Genomic DNA, 21,391 nt, shown 5'->3' on the forward strand with positions numbered 1-21,391 from the left:
GGGCTGTGGATTCCCCCAGACAGTCTGGAGACAGCTAGCCAGGGAGGTGGGCAGCAGAGCTCCAAATCAGGCGACAGCACGTGTGGAAGCGCAGTGACCTACAAGGAGACTCATAATTCATAGACCAAACCTCTTCCAGCAGAGGGCAGTGCCTCAGATATCAGGTGGGACTCAGGCCAGCTGGAGCCAGAGCCGGGGACTTCGCGGGACAGATGACACCAACCCTAGGCTGAGGAGAAATTGAGCTAAACTCTCCTTTGGATACTGTAAGTGACATTGGGGAGTACTCAGGGAGAGACACAGTGGGACTTCACACTACTGTAATTTGCCTGTTGTCTAATGTCTAACAATTTGGGTTTGGTAATAAATCCCTATTTATACAGTTCAGCCATTAGGGCTTACAAGTAAGGGGATTTGGGGTCAATTTAATTCGACTGGCCACTGACTCAGGTTTCTGGGTGCATGCCTGAATCAAAAAGGGAGTGACATGCCTAAAATATAACCTAGGCTTCTGGGACCCTGGGGCTCTGTGGATCTGACACAAGGTTTACAAATAGAAAGTTAGCAGAGGGAAAGATATGTAAGAAGTACCAATTTTATCTAAAAATAGAAACTTAGTGTGTTTAACCCGAGTCCTTTGCTTCTGAATTCAAAGACTATGAAGGATGGCCGTTAAAACAAACTTTAACTTGGAAGAGCCAGCCATGCAAATTGCTGTGCCTGCAAATAATGAAAAGATTAAAAGAAGTTAGTCTGCTGGCCTAAACAATTTCCAATCAAGGCTTCCCTGCTGCGTAGCGGTTGGAATAAAAAATGGGGCAAAGCTGAGTTACAGTACCGTAAAGTCTACTTCTAATCCTGTTGTTTTTCAACCCTGGTGATAAGAAAGAAAGGAATGACTTTGGCATTTGCTGATGGAGACAAGGCAGATTTGCCAGATGATAAAAGTACCGTGTGTGTGCTTAATTATTTGTCAGGCACGGCTAAATAAAACACACCACAGAGGAAATCAGAATCATTAGCGAAGTCGAAGGCTAGTTTGCACGCGTTTCTTCGAAAAATGTCAAGTGGAAGAAATACCAGCAAAGAGAATCAACTTTCTCGGCTGTTTTATTTTCCCTTCTGCTTCTAGTACGGAGATGTTTGGCGTTCTCCGGGTCGTTAGATCCGCCAAGAGTGGATCGAGTCCTCAGGCCGGGCTGGGGGCAGCTGAGACGCGGAGAGGCTTCCGCGAGGTCGGGGTGGGACTGTCCGCAGCATCAGCAGCAGGAACAGCAGCTGCGGGCAGCCGAGCGGAAAAAGGGAGGACGCCGGAGGTTCTGGGAGAGGCCCTTTGCCAAGGCCGTAGCCCCGACCCGAAACCGTCCCCTAGCCGTCTCGCCCAGGAGGGCGCGGCCCCAGCGCCACCCGGCTCGCCCCGGAGAGGTGGGACTTTCCCCACCGGAAGTGATCCCGTCCAGTCTCGGGGAACTGGGGCACCTCAACCAGTGTGTCAGGGAAACCCTTCCGGGTGTGTGCGGTGGGGGGGGGGTGGGGGGTGAGAAAAAAAAGAGGTGGGTTCGCCTGGAGTCCCAGCGGCCGCCGCCGCCGCCGGACGGCCCCCGCCCCTTTTCCCTCTGCGAGCCGCAGCGCAGGGGCGGCGGTGAGACCAAGGAGCCGGCCGATGGCCATGGCCTTGGCGTGACAGAGCCTCCCGGGCGGCCGGGCGGGTGAGGACGGCAGGGTAAGCGGCGGCAGTGTTGGCGGCGGTGGCCGGGTCCGGGTGGGAGCCGGGGGCGGGGGGAGGGGAGGCGGCCGGCCGGGCCGCCCGGCTGGGGCGGGCGGGGGTCCGGCGGGTAACGCGCGCCCTCTCCCCGCCCCATCACAGGCCGGACGACGCCCGCGGGAGCCGCGGCCCAGAGACCCGTCCGGGCAGCAGAGACTGGAACAGAGCACAGAGGCCCGGGCCGGCTCGGCGGCGCGAGCAGGAAGCGGGGTCCCTGGGCCCCTTTGTGTGAAGGGCGGGGGAGGGGTACGGGGCAGCCCCCGGCCGCAGGCTCCTCCGACGCCCGCCTTCCCGCGGGAGCCCCCGTCGGTCCTGCGGCGCCCACCCCTTCCCTCCGGGGGGCGCGCCTCGCCTCCCCCCCCCCACTCCGGGCTGCTCCGGGCTCGCCCTCTCCCCACGCCCCCTGCCTGGGCTTCAGTTCCTATAGGAAGGGCATTACCATCCCATCCCCACCCACCCCGACACTTCGCTCTTTCCCCTCCCCCTCCTTTAACTTCCTCTTCTTCCCTCGTTGGGCCCTCGGCTGCTCTGCACTCTCCTCCCGGGTTCGCAGATTTCCGCCCACCTTCCGCCTCCCAGAGCCGCGCCGCAGCGAGCGGGGTGTAATTTTTCCCTCCCTCTGGTAGGAGTTGGGGAAGGTGAGACTCATGAGGGAATACAAGGTAGTGGTGTTAGGGAGCGGAGGGGTTGGCAAATCTGCCCTGACTGTGCAGTTTGTCACTGGGACTTTCATTGAGAAATATGACCCCACCATTGAAGATTTCTACCGCAAAGAGATCGAAGTGGACTCTTCCCCCTCCGTGCTGGAAATTCTGGACACCGCAGGAACTGAGCAGTTTGCCTCCATGAGAGATCTCTACATCAAAAACGGCCAAGGTTTCATCCTGGTTTATAGTCTGGTTAATCAACAGTCTTTTCAGGTAACCAAACCAAGTCTTGTAATTTGTTAGAAGGGGGTGTGGTAATCCTACATTTACTTCTGGTTTGCTTGCACCGTGCGTAAATGACTGTGTTTTGCTTTTGAAAGTTAGACATGGCGCATTTTTGAGGTTACTTCTGGCACGGAAAAGTATCGAGTTGTTTCTGTAGAGAGGACTAAAGTCTCAACCGTCAACAAATGTTTTAAAGTTATTTTTAAGTGAAAGAGAAGTGAAAAAGAAATGTCAGCTTGTGTATATTTAGCCTGGACTATATAGCCTTCTGAAGTTGCTTGTTCAAGTCAACAAGTCTTGGTTAATGTACTCAACAAAACAACATTTAAAAGATAATCTCGGGCAAATAGAGCACTTCAGAAGGAAAATTATTTGGAGCCGATTATCTGTTGCACAGATAACTCTTCTGCGTCTGCTTCCCCCCTCCCCCTCTCTGTTCTCAGCCAAGTCTCTCAGCCAGATTTATAAATCTTAGGGCTGCAACATGAAGAACTCAAGACCTGCCTTCTAGGCATTTTACTTACTTGGGGCGTGTGAAGGGAAGTTACTAATTGAAAAGACTAGTACCTAGAATTAATAACGAACAAAAATCTAGAATGACTCTCCTTTTTTGCAGTTCATCCAAATCATTTCTGATAATATTGACAATATTTATAGAAAATATGTGGAACTGGGAACACTGAACAAGTGCAGATTTCTAACCCCCGGCCGGTGGCCGAACTGGAGGTGGTCCAATTTCTTCGGAAAATCTGTCGTGTCCTTCACTGGAAGACAGACTGGAGGTTTAACATTATTTTAAGAGATGCAATAAATGTTGCTATTATAACCTCATATTGACCCGTTATATTGACCTCCCTTGATTTAGGAAATGGATATTTTTTTCTGCATTTAAAGGTATGCACTAATGTTGCTTACATAAGAGACATTAAGTGCTTTAGCCAAGCCAATGTGCTAATTCCACTTTTCTTAGTATTTTAACTTAAAGTACTATAGTGAGCTTTTCCAGTAACCAGATATAGCAACTTCAGGATTTTTTTTCTTTTAAAAATAATAATAAATGAAACAACGCTACTGTGACCAAACTAAAGTTCATTTTATGTAGGCTTAAATTCCAAAGCATTACTATTATAAAAGCATTTTTCACCAGAAAGTACCAATGTGCTAAAGGTGCTATTTGACAGGCGTTTTCTTTCTAAAGGATCCTTGGGACATTTGTTATTCTATTAGCTGACTCTCTTGAGGCTGGCAGTCTTTTGAAGGGTTTTTCATAAGATATCCATTATAGCTACTTCTTTTATACACATAAATAGTGAAAAACTGCCATTATTTCAATGGAGACTTAAACTCTTTTAAGCCCAAATGCCGTAAATTTGGATTCTCAGCTGAACTTGTGTTTCCATAAGGACACAGGGAAAAGAAGCTTAACCTAGAAGACTGAATTGATATGTGATCAAACAAAATTGTTACAAATGTCAAATAACCGTATGTTTTTGTAAATTTTTAGTCCCTTGTTTTTCCTTCGTCCTGCAAGTGAATACTGTGCACTGTAACTATTCAAATTAAACACATGTTATATTTAAGTCACATCTTTTAAGTTACAAAAAAATTCAAAAAACTAATGTTAGTATTAAATCTATAACATGTCTTAAATCAGTACTACCCGCCCCCCCCCAAAGTTCACCCTCCTAGAGAATTGTTAAGGCTCTTACCTTTTGTAATTAATTGTAATTACTTAGAAAAAATAATACACGTGGGAGAAAATTCAAGTTGTAAACCCGAACATAGGCAAAGGAAAGTTTGACTTCTTCCCGCCCAAACTCCCCCCTGCATTGTCCCTCCCAGGAGCTGCTCACTAGTGTACAGTAATTTCTAACATTGAAGTGTATTTTGAGGATAAAGGCATACCGTTACATTTAAAATGAAACATTGACATGTGTGAATCTGTTTTTAACTTTGGTCTTCTAGACACAACGCAGTGTTTTTGTTCCCACCTAAAACACTTTCTCTCAAGCGCTCTTGCTAAATGGCTAGGAATGCATAGATGCTGCCATCCTGTGCTAGGATAACAGGTGTTATCAGGAGTGATGACAAGCCGGCAGGTTTAAGGACATGGCCAGACACCCTTTTGTACAAATGGATTCATCATATTTGGGAATTTGCTTTTCAAATCAGTATCGACTGAGGGAAAGAAGTGATTAAATGAGTCCTAAAGTTAGTGTGCAACCTACATTTTATATTCTTGACAGAAATCCAGCAGGTAGGGTCTGTGGAAATTATCTAGTTGCTACTTCAATGGAGAAAATGACGTTTTCTCTATTTGGGTGTGTGGTTTTATTTTGGATTCAGCGTTCTCTACTTACTGAAGGGTGACTTCTTGCAATATTGCAATATTTCTTTTATGGTTATGCAAATAGCATAATTTTTTCCCTTTCTCTTTGTGACTGTTTACATAGGATATCAAGCCAATGAGAGATCAGATTGTCAGAGTGAAGAGATATGAAAAAGTCCCACTGATCCTAGTAGGAAATAAAGTGGATCTGGAACCAGAAAGAGAGGTTATGTCTTCAGAAGGCAGAGCTCTGGCTCAAGAATGGGGCTGTCCTTTCATGGAGACATCGGCAAAAAGTAAATCAATGGTGGATGAACTTTTTGCCGAGATCGTCAGGCAAATGAACTATTCTTCCCTGCCCGAGAAGCAAGATCAGTGTTGTACAACTTGCGTTGTCCAGTAAAAAAAAAGATAACCTCAATCATGGCCATACCGAGCAGGTTAGTTGTTGATGGAACCTTATGTTTTTGGTCAAGTGGAACAAAAAGCTGGGTAATACTAATAATACACATTGTGCTACCTTAAATTTCTTTATTTTTAAAATAATATTTCCCTTAGCGCAAAATAGTCAACATTCAATGTAGAAAATCGAAAAAAATACAGATTAGTAAAATGAAGGTAAGAAATTGCCTGTATTCCCATCACCAAGATTTGTTTTTTAAAGCAATTTACTGTGCTTCTCTCTCTGGTAACATTCCTTTGGGGTGGGCTAAGTTAAAGGATGATACACCTTTTCCCTGTTCTGGTGATGTAGCATCCAAAATGCATGGGAGAGCATCCAGTAATAATTTGAGAAGATGATTAGTTTTGTGTTTTCTATGCTTTTCTTTTCTGGGCTGGAGAGCTGCTGTAATTGAAATCATCGATTTACTAATCACCCAAGTGCTAGATTTACAGGATGATTATTTAATCAAGTTAATCTGTACCTTGCGCTGGAGGGACTTAAGTGACCTCTGATAATAATAAATTATAGTGCCACAATGTACCTTGACTTCATTATGAATATATGGTCCAGATGAGAATCTGGTGAAATCATCTGTGATGTGTTTAGAACGGACAGTCCCAAGCCTAGGAAAATAATGTATTCAGTTTAATAAATAATGGAGTTAATAAGAACAATAGTAAAATCTTCAAACCTTTCATTGGGCTAAATAACTTAATAAAGGTTTTTTTAATGATTGTGTTTTTGGAAAAGTAAGGTTATATAAAATTTACTGAGCATTTAAAATGAGATTATTTTATGCATGTCATGATCTTTTAATCTAGATTGTAATTGGGCAGATAGTCTCACTTAGACAATAATACGTAGATTATAAGATAAGACAACAAATATCCTGGATGACTGAGAAACCACAGAAAATGCCAGACTAGCCTGACAATATCAGGAATGGAATTGATTGTTTTGAGCCAAGACTGACCTCAAGTCTAAGAGACAGTGTTGCAAATGGCAACAGTCATTTCAGATCGCAGAGATGATTCCTAATCAAAGGTCTGGCTTTATATGTGCTCCCTGGAGAAAAGACTAACAGTCCCTAATTTATCTTTTCAGACAAGATCTTCTGTCAGCTGGTGTCATCTTTGAAAATGAAGGATGACAACAGTGCTTTATTCAAAATGCTTTCACTCATCAGTTTTTGAGCATACCAGAATGAGATGAAAACACATTTATTGTCTTATACCTAGCTCCATCTGTTATCATATAGTGTCACTGTGCAGACTGTAGCCCAGCATATGTTTTGTTGATAGCATCACACTTGCAATATAGTTTTTTGAGGCAGGAACAGGCCTATGTAGGTGATTGAGTCCAGGGTTCTTGATACCACAATGTCTCTTCTTAAATTGTAAGCCAGCTTCAAGTTTGAGCAAGTTCTGTGTGGTGTCGCATCTTTACCGTTATGCTCTACTTCTCTATCTGACACTTTTAACCAGGCAAATGACGTAAGTGTGTGCGTTTTAGTTTTATCATCTTTATAAAAAATTAACCAGCTCCTGCAAAGTGTTCCCAGTTTTTTTCTGTCATTAATGTAGACAGCTATAGGAAGGAAACTGAATAAAATTGGTCTCACATGTAGAGGGCCACTGTCTTATTCAAATTGGCAAATGAGTAATGTCTAAAGCTATTTTTAAAGATTTCTTATTCTGAGTTATTTCTGAGTTTATTTCATTTTGCAGCTTTTGTGATCTAAATTACTTTTAATCTGTTTGGTTACCTACACGAATGATTAAGTAGACTTTTTAATATCTCAAGGAAACTATGTTTATATTTTTTGTTAACTAAGGTACTGAAATCAGAAAATATTAATAACAATAATTGCTCATTTTTATAATAATGGGTTAAGTTGCCTGTGTAGTTTTTGTTTGGTTTTTATAAGCAGAATACACAATTGAAGGTGTGAGTCTTGAAATAAAATATCTAATCAGCTGGATTTCTGAAAATGTTATAGGGAGTCCCCTGACCAAGATCTTTTAGAACAAAGCACACTATATGCAGTGGGTTTTTTTGCTATCAAATAAAATTGAACTGATGTGCACAGGTATCTGTAATTGGAGGTCCATAAAGTTTGTGGTTGTGCTTGCTTACTATTTATTTGAAAAAATAGGTGATGGATTCTGAGTCCTGTAGCTTGAGTCATAGAGCTCTGAAGTCTACCAGTCCCAGATTTAGATTGAAGATCAAACTTTGACAAATAAAGGTGATTTGGGAAATGTTTGTCCTTAATATTTATAAGAGTACCTTGTCCAAATTAGAGATAGTAAGACTCAAGTGAGTCAGAAGAACTGTGATTGTTGTAAGTTGGTTTCTCTTAATTGAAAGGGAAAATATATTAATGTTCTAAGCATTACTGCTGATAATTCCTCACATTTATTTCTTACCACCCTTCAATTTGAGTCACCAGTCTGTTGCCCAACACCTGTTTATCTGCATGGCTCCCAGGATTGTTTCCTCACCTTTCACCCTCCCACTGGCAGTAATCTTACTGTAAGTCTGGAAGCAATGCCAGATTCCTTATGCACTGCTTTCGTGGCTGGTTTCCTTACTGACCTGAGGAGCCTGCCACCAACTGCTTTGAAGGACTTCATTTACTGTGCAGCAGAAGTATAATAGAAACCCAGGTCAGTGTTGCAGCCCTGTCTTGGTTTTATTAACTGTATCATCGTTCCCCTGTATTGGTGTAAATAGTTGACATTTGGCTGTTGTGAGATACTGTCGTTGAGAATGATGAGTGTTTTGTTAGTAATTTCATAATACTATAAAAGAAGTAAATCACAGTGCTGTGGGGTTTCGGGGAAAGGAGAGACCACGTTCAGTTAGAGCAGGTTCTCAACATTCAGGACTCTTTGCTGTAGCGACCATCCTGTGCATTGCAGAATGTTTAGCAGCATCCCTAGCCTCTACCTACTAGATGCCAAGAGCATTCCCCCCGCCCCTCTGTTGTGGTGAACAGTAATATTTTCAGACATCGCCAGGTGTCTCCTGGGGGGCAAAATTGCCCCTGGTTAAGAACCACTGATTTAGAGGAACTGGGGAGCAGTAGCGTTTGAGTCAGGCCTTGAAGAATGGGTAGGATTTGAGTGGATGGGGAGAGGGGTAGAGGTGATTTCCAAACAGAGGGAATGCCAGAAAGAAAGAAAATAATATCCTAAAAATATTCTGTTAGGGAAGTACAGTAAAGTTATTCCTTAAATGTGATCATTTGGTAAATACTCTTTTGGCAAATAGAATTTTTTTAAAGATTATTTTTTCAAGGATTCCTGTATCTCAGTCCAGTATTGACAGAAATTAATATAATTATTTTTTAAAAAAACAGGAATGAAAGAAGGTGTTCTTTACTACAGCTTGAAGGTCTCCTGCAGGATTTTATCCTATTTTTCTCCATGTATTATGGACGGGTTCTCTCGACGAGAGTAAGTGGTGCATAGGAGTACCAAACACCGGGAATCAAACTGAAAGAACAAAGATCATTATTTATGTCAGCCTCAGTTCATTATATATGTCAGCCCGAAGAAAAAGGGAGATTCTTGATTCAAGACTAGTACATCATTTCACGTGGCGGCAGAATGCCCGGGATGTTAACAAAGGCTCCTGAAAGGCTGAACCATCTATGAATGTCATTTTAGTCTAGCTGGCCTTACTATTTCTAAACACAGTGGAATTGATTAGCATTTTCAGGTTTTTTTTTAAATAAATAAATATGTGGAATCAGAATTGTTTCTAATCTTTTTTCCAGCTTTTAATTAGATATGATATGCCGGGGGATTTAGCAGATGTGAGGGGGAAATCATGAAAATTAACTCACATTTTGTACTTTAAAATGCTGGCATTTTCATATCCAAGTTAAATATTAATCATATCAGTAAAACACTGGGGTGGAATTCTATTGTTGAAGTTACAGTTTAGAGAGATACTTCCTTTTTTCCCCCCTGCCCTATCTTGCTTATCACTTTGGAGAAAATAGCTTACTTTAAATGCTCGTTCGTCATCCAGTTCACATAGTGAGCCAGAATGGAGCCTGTGATACAGTGGCCCTGAGTGGAGGAGAAAGCATACCTTGGGGTAGTGTGTACCATATAGATCTGCAATGGACCTGGGGGAAAAGGGAAGAACAGAGTTGCCTTGTCCTTTCTGCCCACTAATTCACCCAGACCTTCACTGACCCCCACAAGGTTCATGGTTTGGGACTGTTCAGGGTGGATAGGTGCCTAGTTAGACCTGCTCTGGGTGTGGAGGTGTCTGTGATTAGAATTGGAATGACTCTTTGTATATCTGTTCCCACTTTAACTGCTTCCTTTTAACCTCAAGATTAGGCTTTTATTGCAGAATAAAATGCATTTGAGCCATTCACTTTTACTCTGTTACCTCTCTAGCTTAGAATGAGCCATCAGTAGAATTAACAAAAATTGCATCATGGAGTTGGAGAATTGCCACTGAGGAAGTATTCTAGCCATACTTCAGGAAAGATTCTCCTCGTGGGAGTACTTCTCAGTGGAATTCTAAAATCCAGAAGATAATATCACCAAGAAAAACTTAAATCCTGTCAGCTGTTGGAAAAACTTATCCTACTAAAAACATACTCCCAAATTCCTTTGATTAGCCACAGTCTTAGGAGTATGGGATTCAGAAAAAGCAATTTAGAGTTGAGGGAAGCAGTGCCCTACCTGGTTTAATTCAAAGCTAGCAGCTAGGATCAGATCATTGGGCTCACACTGCTGCTTATTATCAGTGGGCATGACCATACTGTTTGAGATCTCAGAATTGAATTCATCATATTAATTTAAACTTAGCGATTTTAGGTTTAGGACATAAGAAAAATAGCTTTTCCTTTTTACCCTGGGTTTACTGTAAACTTTTAGTGTGCATGTTCTCCTTAAAGCACGGTTCACCTTCCATTTGAGGATTCTATGCCATAGGTTCAGCTTCTGCTCTCTAATGGGTGACAGATGAGCACTCTTAATGATCCTATAGCTCTCTCACTCCACCCCCTAATAAGCTTCATGAGTGTAATGCAAATTACAATGGAGAAACAAGCAAGATATTTGACAAAAAACATAAACTCTATCAACAGAATTCTAGCCTAGTGCTTTGCTAATATAATTAATATTTAACTTGGATATGAAAATGCCAAGTAAAAACTGGGAAACGAAATTTATTTTTTTTAAAGTTCCTTTGGTTAAGTCCCCAGAATATCATATGTATAAAACTGGAAAAAGTTAAAATTGATTATGGTTGCACATTTATATTTGCTAAAAAGAATGCTAGTAAATACCATTGTATTTAGAAATGCTAAATCCAGCTAAGCTAGAAAGGCATTCATAAACTGCTAAGCCTTTTAGGAGCCTTTGTTAATATCCCAGGCATTCTGCTGCCACGTGAAATGATATGCTAGTCTTGAATCAAGAGTCTCCCTTTTTCTTCACGCTGACATAAATAATGATCTTTGTTCTTTCAGTTCTGTGTTTGGTACTCTCGTGTACCAATTTACCCCACTTGGGAGACCCTATTTCATAATTTCCTGAGCAAAAGGTTTGGACTGTTGTTTGGGATTTTTTTTTATTCTTTCCTAACAAAATCTAATTAGAAAAAAGTGGAAAAGTGAAACCAGTTAAGCAAGAATTTGAGCAGAAGCTTCCAGCGTTCAGATTTGTTGGGTGTCTTGCTGGAAACTTGAGAGTAAGGACGAGCATCACTTGTGTTCTGTCTCACAAGCAGCATGTTGTACTTTTGCAGTGTGTCTGGATGTGATATCCTGGGAGTTAAAAAGTATGACTTTGACCAGCTGCCTTTAAAACTTCTGGAATGTTTTTTAAATGAATAAGAGTTGTTAGTACACTGAAAATTTTGCTTTCACAGTGTGGAGCAGTAACATTTACATTTTGCATTCAGTGAACTTCTAATCTGAGAGAGACTGTACTTTTGGCTTAATGCAAGCTTTTGCCTCAGAATTTATTACTGCAGAGAATTAAAATTTATTACCCTCTTGAAAAGTAGTTGGTATTAATACTTTGTTTAATGGTATGCCTCATATTAATACTGTTGAATCTGACCCGGGATTTATCTATGTCTCTTGATTTCACTGGAGTATTGTCATCCTGTGGAATGTGGATAGACCAAGTATTAACCAGGTTTTTAGAGGGTGGGAAATAATGCATTTATCACATTTTATTTAATGTAGATTATGGTTAATAAGCTGGTATGTATTCTTAATGTTTATTTTGGCTAGAAATAATTACTATTTCCTCAATTTGATTTCAGAGAATGCCTGAACTATTAAATCATCCAAGTCTTCCCTATTTAAGAGACATATTCATATTTGGAAATCTTAAACTCTTTATAATTGTTTATTTTGAAAAATGTGGGTTAAAATTTATAGTCAAGGGCTTCCCTGGTGGCGCAGTGATTGAGAGTCCGCCTGCCGATGCAGGGGACACGGGTTCGTGCCCCGGTCCGGGAGAATCCCACGTGCCCTGGAGCGGCTGGGCCTGCGCGTCCAGAGCCTGTGTTCCGCAGCAGGAGAGGCCACAGCGGTGAGAGGCCCGTGTACAGGAAAAAAAAAAAATTATAGTCAACTTACTAATTCATGTTAATTGACGAAAGTCTGATCTGAAAAAGAGTCCTCACAATGAACTGAGTATATAATGAAATACTGTTGTGTTCAAATAGGTATAAAAATTGAAATGAGGCTAAAAAATAAAAATATAAAGGTCTTTAATTTGGATATCAAAGGCATAATCCTAGTCTTCTAGAAATTTATAACGTAGTTGAGATGAAAATGTTACCTGACGTTTGACATGTAAGGTGCTTTCACATAGTACCTTATGTGATGTTTACCACAACCCTGTCAGGAAAGAATTTTTATCCTTATTTTAATGATGAGGAAACTGGACTTGCCCAAGCTTAAATAACCAGTGTCCTAATTAACAACTTGCGTTAATGCAAAGAAAGTCTTAATTTTAATTGGAAGAAAAATTTTTCTTTAATAATTTCTGAAGAGGCAAACTTTTGTTCTGTTTTTCCTAATGTGTTTAGGTGGCAGAATTTCAATAATAATGAGAGACATTCTTTAAAACTAATCATTTTTATGATATAGCTGCTAATAAAGAGTTCTCTCAGGCTCTTTGAACACTAATAGATGTGTAGCTGTCAAATGAAATTAAAATTTTGCATGTATAAACATTGGTAGAGCCCTAAGATGATCTTAAGTTGGTTTCACTTGGCATTGTTTCATAGTTGCTATTCTACTCTTTGTTTCTGGCTTTATTTAACAATTTTAATCTTTTACACTAAAAAATGTAATTCCATTCCCCTAGAAGCACTTTGGTGATCCAGCATATTTAAAAGACGTTGTGTCTGAATGATAGATTTTTTTTCCCCCTGGTATTAATTAGGAGGGCGGAAGTCTACCAATTCTAAGAGCAGAGACTGAGAAATCTCAATCATAGGAGAAGCTTTTATGGTTGGGAGGATGTACTGAAGAGGGCAGACCAGAGTGGGAAATTTGAACTACTGCTGTCACCTAGCATCTAACCCAAGTCGGGGTACCTAGTAGATGCTTGATAGCTAGACTTTGATTGAATTACATTCTCTTATTTTAAAATCTCAAAAAAACCCTAACTTTTGAAGTTTTGCGTATTGTCAAGTTAGTTCATAATCAGTATACATTTAATTCTAATACTGTTTCCCATTAAAAACATGAAGAGATCAAATTCAAAGTAGAAGTGACATTTGCCACTTTTACACTGTAAGATCTTTTAAACGCGTAATAACATTTTTAATATTGTATACTTTATAAAATATAATATTTTTAAAAATAAAAGTTACAGTATATTACATCCAGTGCATCATTATAGTGTTGCTAAAATTTAATGATTCTTTTGGACCACAGAAAATTATTTTTGCTTAAATTTATGGGAACACAGTGAAATTCCACTTTACGATTCTGGTACCACTTGCATGTGTATACAGATCTGTTGTCAGTGTTTTCATTTTAAATTGTAATCTATATTCCTACATTTTAATGACATTTTAATCTTAATTGCAGATAAAACTCAGAGGAAATTTGCACAGATGCTGCTTTGGAGAACTTTACAACCTGGGTTGCAGAACTGAGCCTTGGTAAACCTGTCTCTATTACAGCATGTTGCCATACATCTAATTAAGTGCATAAGGTCTTTGGCCTTCAAGATCCATTGACCTTAAACAGGAATGCTTAGCACGTTTACCATATGTTTAAAATCTGTTCTTTATCAATCAGTCCTTTTGTAGCTTTCTAAGTTCTTATTGATGGCTAATATGCAAGAATTAATTTTTAATATTTTAATTGATTTCTTTAATCAGTTTCTCAACTTGTATTTATTAAATACTCAAACTCAGTATTACCTACTCAATGCCTTTTAAAAGAAAGTTATAATGGAGAAAAAATTGAGCCTTAAACAAATGGTTACTTCTGTATATTACCTCGCACCAGTGCTTCATTCTATTTGTAAAATCTTTCTCCTTTAAATGGTTGGTTAATACTTTGAGCCTTTGTTTACGTGTGGCAGTGTTGTAAAAAGAAACTAAAGATCACATTTTACCTGTATGGATGGAATATCCCTTTTCTTCAAGTGCAGTTTGTGATGTGTTTTTGTAATTAAAATGTTCTGAAAGTTACAATTGATATTTGAAATTGACTGTAGAGCATTTAGCTGAAGAGTTAAGCATTTGATTCCATTAGGTTTTCACATGTGTTAATCTCATTTACAGCATCAAATTGCAGCAGTAACATTTTCCTTTCTGTGAAGTTCTAAATTTAGTTATGACCTACTTAGCAATGCCTTTGAAGAGGGATATTGTATCCATGGTAAATTAATTGTATACCTAAACAGAGATAGCTCAGCTTTGCCTGTCAGGCTTGTAATTGACATCTAGTAGACTTCTGCACATGTAAAATTAAATTCAAATAAAATCATATACAGTTTCTAGTTCTTAATATTTGTCTTTCTGAGTAATAGTTTAAAGCAATATTTGTTAAAGTTTTCTTGCACTATCACAATTGCTTTTTAGTTATTTCTCAAGAAGCATGTTTGTAGTAGAGACAAAAATCTGTGTAACAGGAGGGAGGATAGCGCCAAGTCTCTGGGCGTTTTGTTTTTGTTTTTGTTTTTTTTGCAAATGTGCTTCTAATAGCCATTGCCTTCCATGTTGTTTACCTAATCAGCACATTTTGTCTGAATACTTGAACATTTTAACAGTAACACAGGTATAGAAGCAGAAAGAAAACTTATAAAGAGTAATCTTGTGGTTCAGTTTTAACATCATGACGAGCGCTTTTTCTAGCAATGATTTAAAAATTTTGTAAGTTTGACAGTATTTTGTTGTTGGGTTTTTATTTGGTTTTAGTTGTGTGCTTTTAATTTGCAGAAGTTAATAACTGCAGCTCACCTACTGCACCAAAGTTCTCGATTTTAGGAGCCCAGCTTTAGTCATTTGAACATGCTTCTAAATAAAACAAAACAAAAAACCAAAACTATACTTTTGATCTATAATAATAGCTCAATAACTTTGTCAAGGAAAGCTCTAATATATGCAGTGATGGTTTTTGGAAGGGTGTGGCAATTTTAAATTTATATTGTGTGTGATGTTCAAATAAAGTGTTATCTACATTCATGTGATTTATTGGTCAGCATGACCATTAATTATTGTGTAGAAATTAATTAAACTTTGATTTCCTTTTTTAAAATCGTGTTGCATTTGATTCCTGATCAAATTCCCTCAAAGTGAACTCTTGATTTTAGATTTTGAATTTTATGGTGAGATTGTAAGGGTGGAGGCAATTGAAACTTTGTTTCTTATTTATTTATAAACTGCTTGAAATGAATACCTAATTTAAGTTTGCACTTTAACACCAAACTTAAAACCAAACACTCAGTTCAAAGTAGGTTAGGTGATTGTGGTTCATCTTTATTAGCTTTGTGAAATTCTAAAGGAATCAAATAATTCATAATTTAAATTTTCTGCAGATGGATTTTTTTTAATACAGTGTTTCTTTCCTATGGATAGTTCTCATTCTCTTGCTCTCTCTCGCTCTCTCTGTCACTGACCTCAGCAGCAAGTTTAACTTGAATTCACTTAGGATCACAGGAATCAGGGGAAAGTGATTTAAAGGTGGTTTCTCCAGCACATTTTAAGAAAAGGGACCAAAAGTTATTTTAGCTTCCTCAATAGATTGCATGTCAAGTTGCTTATTAGGATAATAAATTAATATTAAATGCAATATATGTCTCGTCTTTACTATGGCATCTGTTTAGGAGTTGTTCAAATCACTGCAGTAGGGCTCTGCAAATAAAATCATGTAACCTATTATCATGGATCTAATGTACTGTAACTTTATCAATGAAAGGTAAAAAATCTCGAATAACAAGTACAAACATTGAACAATGACCTATAAAGATTTGTAAAAGTAAAATTTTTCCAATAGATTTCATTCTTGTCATTTTGTAAGACGACCCTGCAGTCCACCTGTTTGTAACTTTTTTAATAAAATAGACATCTGTATTACTGAGGTTGTTTTCTTGAATTATTTGGTGTATTACTACTTGTTATTTGCTAGCTTGTAAATCTCATAACTCAAAGTCATTACTTTTTATCAAAATGATAATGTGTATTGCAGTACATGTTTAAACAAGTTAAACGTTCACTTGTGTCCTTAGTCACCATTCTGGCATATATGGGGAAAAACTGAGATATATCCTAAAATGTAATATTTAATCAATTGAATAACTTATAAATAAATTAGAAATTAGAAATAATGGGTAAAAAAGTATAATGTATATGACTTGTCCCAAATGGAGAAAGTGGCCCAGCTACAAATCTGTTGTAGTGGCCCAGCTACAAATCTGGCTGGGAATTGTCCATGTGTAGGACTTTCCAGATGATATTAAGCAATATAATTAAATTCTGAAATAATGAATTAAGAAAATTCAACACAATTATCACTTTGTTTTATCCAGTGAAAGGTTTTGCCAATCACTTTAATTCACTGCTTAACCTAGTGTTTTTAAATTGTTGAACTGAATAGATGTTTTAATCTCAATGTTCTTTAAAGCCACATGTTTTCTTTGAAGTTGGACAGTTCTGTCTGTCCAAATATATTATGAACTGGACTTTTTTCATTGTAAAAATGGGCAGATTTATATACCTGTGTCATAACATACAGAAGATATTTTGTTGTTTATAACCATCGATTATCAGTCTTTAGTTGGGCTCTAAATACCCCATATATGCCATACTAGATGCTGTCCTTCAAGTCCAAAAGCCCTTTTCTACAAGGAAGGCTCTCATGACTTCAGAGCCCTCCCCCTTTTTTTCTACCGAAGGAATAGCATCCCTCATCCAGCAAGGTCAACACTTTTAACCAAGTGAATAACAGAGAGAGAGGGTGGAGTAGGGTAAATGCCTGATGAGCCAAATCAGTAGGGTACTCTGTCACAGCCAGGTCACCTTTATATCTTCACCTTTTCTGCCCTTTTCATGTTCTCATCTGGGGAGAAGATTCATCCTCCAGGACATAGCTGCTTGTGTGGGTCAATATCCAAAGCTGTAAGACTTCTCGTTCAGATTTAAAACAGGGACAGTTTTTAGATAGGCTCCTGCTTTCACATATACTTATCTCATTTGAACCTTACAGCTATCTGGTGTTTTGGACTTTATTGTCCCCAATTTGTTGTTGATGAAACCAAAGCTCAGGAAAGTTGTGACTTAAGATCATAAAGGCAAAGTCAAATGATTAAAATGTTGAGGAGGGTACTTTGGGACAAGGCTTAAAATTAATTCATCATTGGCTAGTGTCAAATATGTGCTGTTAAAATTATAAGCTCATGGAAACAACACAAAAGACACACAGCAAGAAATAACTGTTTTGAGTCAGTGTGACGGTTCATATGTAACAAAATACTGTGGGTCCTATTTAAAGGTAATGTGTTTGTTATATTGCTAAGAGTTTATGTAAGACATAAGCTATTTTCATTATAGCTATTTTTCTTTGGAAAGTCAATGTCTTAAATCAGAATTTGGCAGTCTTTGGCCGCCAGGCAGAATCCAGCCCAGTTAGCAGTGCCAAAAGAACTATAGTTAGATTTAGCAGCTGTATCCTGAATCCATTGCAGAGTTCAGCTGCACCCTTTTTCTACCTAAACTTAGCGTTTGAATGGAGGACCAGAAGTGCAGTTGATCCCAGACACATCCTTTGTCAGCAAACAAACCTACTTCAGTGAGTGCTTAGGCATTGCTCTCTATGGCCCAGGCTGCCCCATTCACAGACTCAATGGTCCTGTCATTGTACAGGACCCATTCATCAGTTTTCTCCCATAGACTGTGAGCTCCCTGAAGGTAGGGCCTTGCCTAGGTCACTTCTTACTTCTAGTGTGTTATAGGTGCTCAATAAATATTTTATGAAATTATAATCACGGAACCAGTATGGCAGATGGGTGTTCACTCTTTAGAAAACTCTAACCCTGCCATTTCCTACTGGTCATTTTCATTTATAGCAGGTAGTATGGGAAATGCATTTTCTTCCTCCACCTTCCTGCATCCTCTGCAGCACTAAGTTGATTTTTTTTTGCTCCTTTGTTTTGCTTTCTGTTTTTGTTTAGGAGAGAAGTAATTGTTTCCAAACTCATTTTCAAGAGAAATGTATACCATAAAGAGATGGTCCATACAGGCATACCGTAAATATGGACGGACGGGCCTTGAGTCTAAGATTAAATTCCCCCAGAATCTAGGGAGGAGAATACAGTCAAGAAAGAGTATTTGCTGCTCATGCCTGGATTTCCTCTCCAGTAGATTTCGAAGCTGACCCAGACCTGTCCCAGCCTCATTCTTAGACAAGTCAGAGAAATGTTCATATTGGGTCCCCCAACCTCTCAAATATTTCCCCTTAATGAGGCAATAATTCCTATTCTCTCTGCAAAATCTCAGGCGATTCCCCACCTACACCCCTACAGTCATCTTCTTGGCCTTTCCTTTAATCCTTGTCCCCATTCCTTCATCGTACCTACCAATTCACTTGTACCCCATGTAACCAAACTCCTACCCTGCCCCCTCCCTTCTTTCCATAAGACAGTTTTATGAGTAATAAAACTAATGGAAGTAAAGATTTTTTACTCTGGTTCCCCCAACACCAAGATTCAGTCTCCAAATCCTTTGACACCAGTAGTTGGAGACATTTTCAGGTTGGCCTTAAACCAATGTCAGGTTATCCCCCAGATGTTAGTCCCATGTATGTGCTTCAATATCAATGATCTGTGCAGTCTGCCGTGTAACCAGAGACTCCCAGATGCCCTTTCCAAAAGCCCTCCAGGAATTGGCTCCTGAGGCTCTAGATACTTTCACTCATGCTGTAAGCCTCAGAGAATGCCCTGGACTTAGTAGTTTGAAGCTCCTACCAGCTGCTGTAAGCTTTAAAGTTTGGAAGGGGGATGTGAGGGAGCGAGGGGCTTAAGCCCATCTGAACTTTCTCTTGGACCTTGAAAGTGGACAGGTGTGAAGTCTATAGTTAAGAAATGTAAGGATCTCTGGGGGTTCTGACCCTTCAGTAAATCCCAGTTTGGGGGTTCATTGTTTAGGAGGGAGCCTCAGGAATCCCTTATACAAGTGGGCATCGTTTTCTCTGGTTTCCTGCAGTCCCTCTTTTGAACACTTGCATGGTTACCCTTAGAAAAATCCCAACCAAAGCATAGACATTATGCCATGCCCCCAGGATATCTCTACAAGTGTTTTGGCCCTTTGCTCAGGCCCCAAAATATATAGAAGTAAATGGGGGGTGTGGACATTTAAATGGCAAATGCAAGGCTTTATCATGCTGCTTGGTTACAAGCTGAGTCTGGTGGATGCTTGAGTCTTCTGACCACTATGGCATGGCAATCGAAACCCTTGTTCTCTAACCCAAGAGAAGTCTGAGCTGCAGGCCTTTGGCTCTCCAGCTGGCTAAAAAGAATATTTTCAGTGACCGAGGAGTGGAAATCCGACCCAGAAAAGAGTGATATCCATTTGACAGTAAATAGTTGCTTGGTGGGGAAGATAACTACTCCAGACAAAAAAGGGACAAGAAAATCAACACCTTTATTTAACTTCATTTAACTGAGCTTCTATGTATATGCCAGGCACTGTGCTATGAGCTGAGTTTACAAGAGGAATGTGATATGACTTTATCCTCTGGTGGAGCTTACATTCCAGCCTGGGAGACAGCCCTGCGAGCAATAATTATGAGGCAATATGCTGTATGCTCTAATATCAGCATGTACCAGATGCCAGGGAGCCCAGAGAAGGGAAAGGATTTGTATATCCAATATTTTCATCATGAGCATCTTTGCCATAAGCATTTTTGCCACAAACATTTTTGTTGCATAACTAACTGGCCGTAAGATAATTTTGCCATAAAAGATAAAATAACGAAAAATAAAAGAGGGGCATTGAGAAGGACATAATGAAACATGAAAAATAAATAACAGAATTAAAAGGACCACATTTTCACCACATAACTAATTGGCTGTAAGCAGTTTTGCCCTAAAAGGTAAAATAATGAAAAATAAAAGAGGGACATTAAAGACAACATAATAAAGCATGAAAAATGAATAACAAAATTAAAAAGACTATTGCAAAATACAAGAAAGCATTTTAAATGTGTGTAGATTCACGGCAATACTACAAAAATAACTGATTTTATTTTGTGGGTTGTACGTTAAGTACTTGTCTTCCAAGTCTTCTGTTCATAGTATTTTTTCCTTTTTTTTAACTTGTTGATTCCTCTCCTCGTTTGGCATTGAACTTTTTCTTTTTTGCTAAAATGTCTTCCTTCATTAAGAGAGGTATCAATTTTCAAATGCTAGGATGCATATCCATAACAGAGCTCTGGGGACTTCCCTGGTGGTCCAGTGGCTAAGACTCCGTGCTCCCAATTCTGGGGGCCTGGGTTCGATCCTTGGTCAGGGAACTGGATCCCACATGCTGCAACTAAGAGTTCGCATGCTGCAACTAAAGATACCGCGTGCTGCAACGAAGGTCCTGCGTGCCACAGCTAAGACCTGGCGCAGCCAAATAAGTAAATAAATATTAAAAACAAAAACAAAACAAAACAGAGCTCTGTATTGTGTTGTGAAAGCCTCTACACTGTTGGGTGTTCTTGGCATGTTGTCACGTGTCCCTTGATAGACATTCCAAAGTTCTATGGGAAACTCAGGTTCAAGTCTGTGCCTTTGAGGCCCTTGGCCTCTTTCTCCTCCAATACAGTGTGTTTAAATAAGAAACTAACTCGGTGCAAATTATCATCCATCATCTGTCAGCTCCATAAAGCCATCAATAACATCACTAATTGGAGGAAATGCATTTCAACTAGTTGGAACCAAACTGTCAAACCAAAAACTGTCAACCAGTGTTTTTAATTTTTCAGGGCAAAATTGCCTTACAGCAAATTAGTTAAATGGCAAAAAATGCTTGTGGCAAAGATGCTTAGAGTGAACGTAACTGGAAGTGGGGTTTGTTCTCCCTGTAGGGGGTCAAGGGAAGGTCGAAAGAACTTGCCTTATGAGTTGGTTCTTGAAAGCTAAGGCGAAGTTTGCAGTAAGGGCATTTCAGATAGACTTTGTGGGAGGAGAATGAGAAGACATGTGGAGCCCCAAATGTGCCTGGTGGTCTTGGGAGCCCTCTAGTTAACAAGGATAGCAAAAGGGGCAGGCTGGAGAAAGGATGGGAAGGAGGGATGACAGATGAGGCTGGAAAGCAGCACAGGCTGGATTACAAGGGTCTTGCGTGCCGTGCTGGGCATTTAAAGATTTTTCCTGGCAGCGATGGGGAGCCACTGGCAGGCTGCAGCAGGACAATGGCAGGAATGG

At 39.6% G+C, this 21,391-nt stretch overlaps 2 protein-coding genes across 4 annotated transcripts; both read left to right on the top strand.

The window, feature by feature from the left end:
• Positions 1–296: 296 nt before the first annotated feature.
• On the top strand, positions 297–2,371 carry LOC149744174 (uncharacterized). Its single transcript, XM_089904080.1, is given in 3 exon segments — positions 297–1,190; positions 1,192–1,425; positions 1,868–2,371. Coding segments are annotated over 3 exon segments (789 nt in total). The 5' UTR covers positions 297–1,139.
• RAP2C (RAP2C, member of RAS oncogene family) lies at positions 2,302–14,481 on the top strand. 3 transcript variants are annotated; one of them, XR_016391275.1, is made up of 5 exons: positions 2,302–2,685; positions 5,151–5,466; positions 5,585–5,644; positions 6,576–8,140; positions 13,564–14,481. XR_016391275.1 is itself a non-coding variant. In XM_022563914.3 (3 exons), exons 1-2 carry the CDS (start codon positions 2,413–2,415, stop codon positions 5,427–5,429), a joined length of 552 nt encoding a protein of 183 aa, XP_022419622.1. In that variant the 5' UTR covers positions 2,302–2,412; the 3' UTR covers positions 5,430–5,466; positions 13,564–14,481. The 3 variants fall into 3 exon arrangements, 1 of the variants encoding a protein (XP_022419622.1); XR_016391274.1 differs by lacking the exon at positions 5,585–5,644; XM_022563914.3 differs by lacking the exons at positions 5,585–5,644; positions 6,576–8,140.
• The last annotated feature ends 6,910 nt before the right edge of the window (positions 14,482–21,391 follow it).

This window comes from Delphinapterus leucas, chromosome X, assembly GCF_059928025.1.
Source record: "Delphinapterus leucas isolate spDelLeu-1000000601 "Yukka" chromosome X, BTC_Dleu_Yukka2, whole genome shotgun sequence".
Classification (NCBI taxonomy): domain Eukaryota; kingdom Metazoa; phylum Chordata; class Mammalia; order Artiodactyla; family Monodontidae; genus Delphinapterus; species Delphinapterus leucas.

Excerpts from the sequence above, each read along its gene's own strand:
- RAP2C (XM_022563914.3), top strand. The coding sequence starts at position 2,413 with ATGAGGGAATACAAGGTAGTGGTGTTAGGGAGCGGAGGGGTTGGCAAA. Across the intron at positions 2,686-5,150 it reads TTAATCAACAGTCTTTTCAG|GATATCAAGCCAATGAGAGA; the intron begins GTAACCAAACCA and ends CTGTTTACATAG.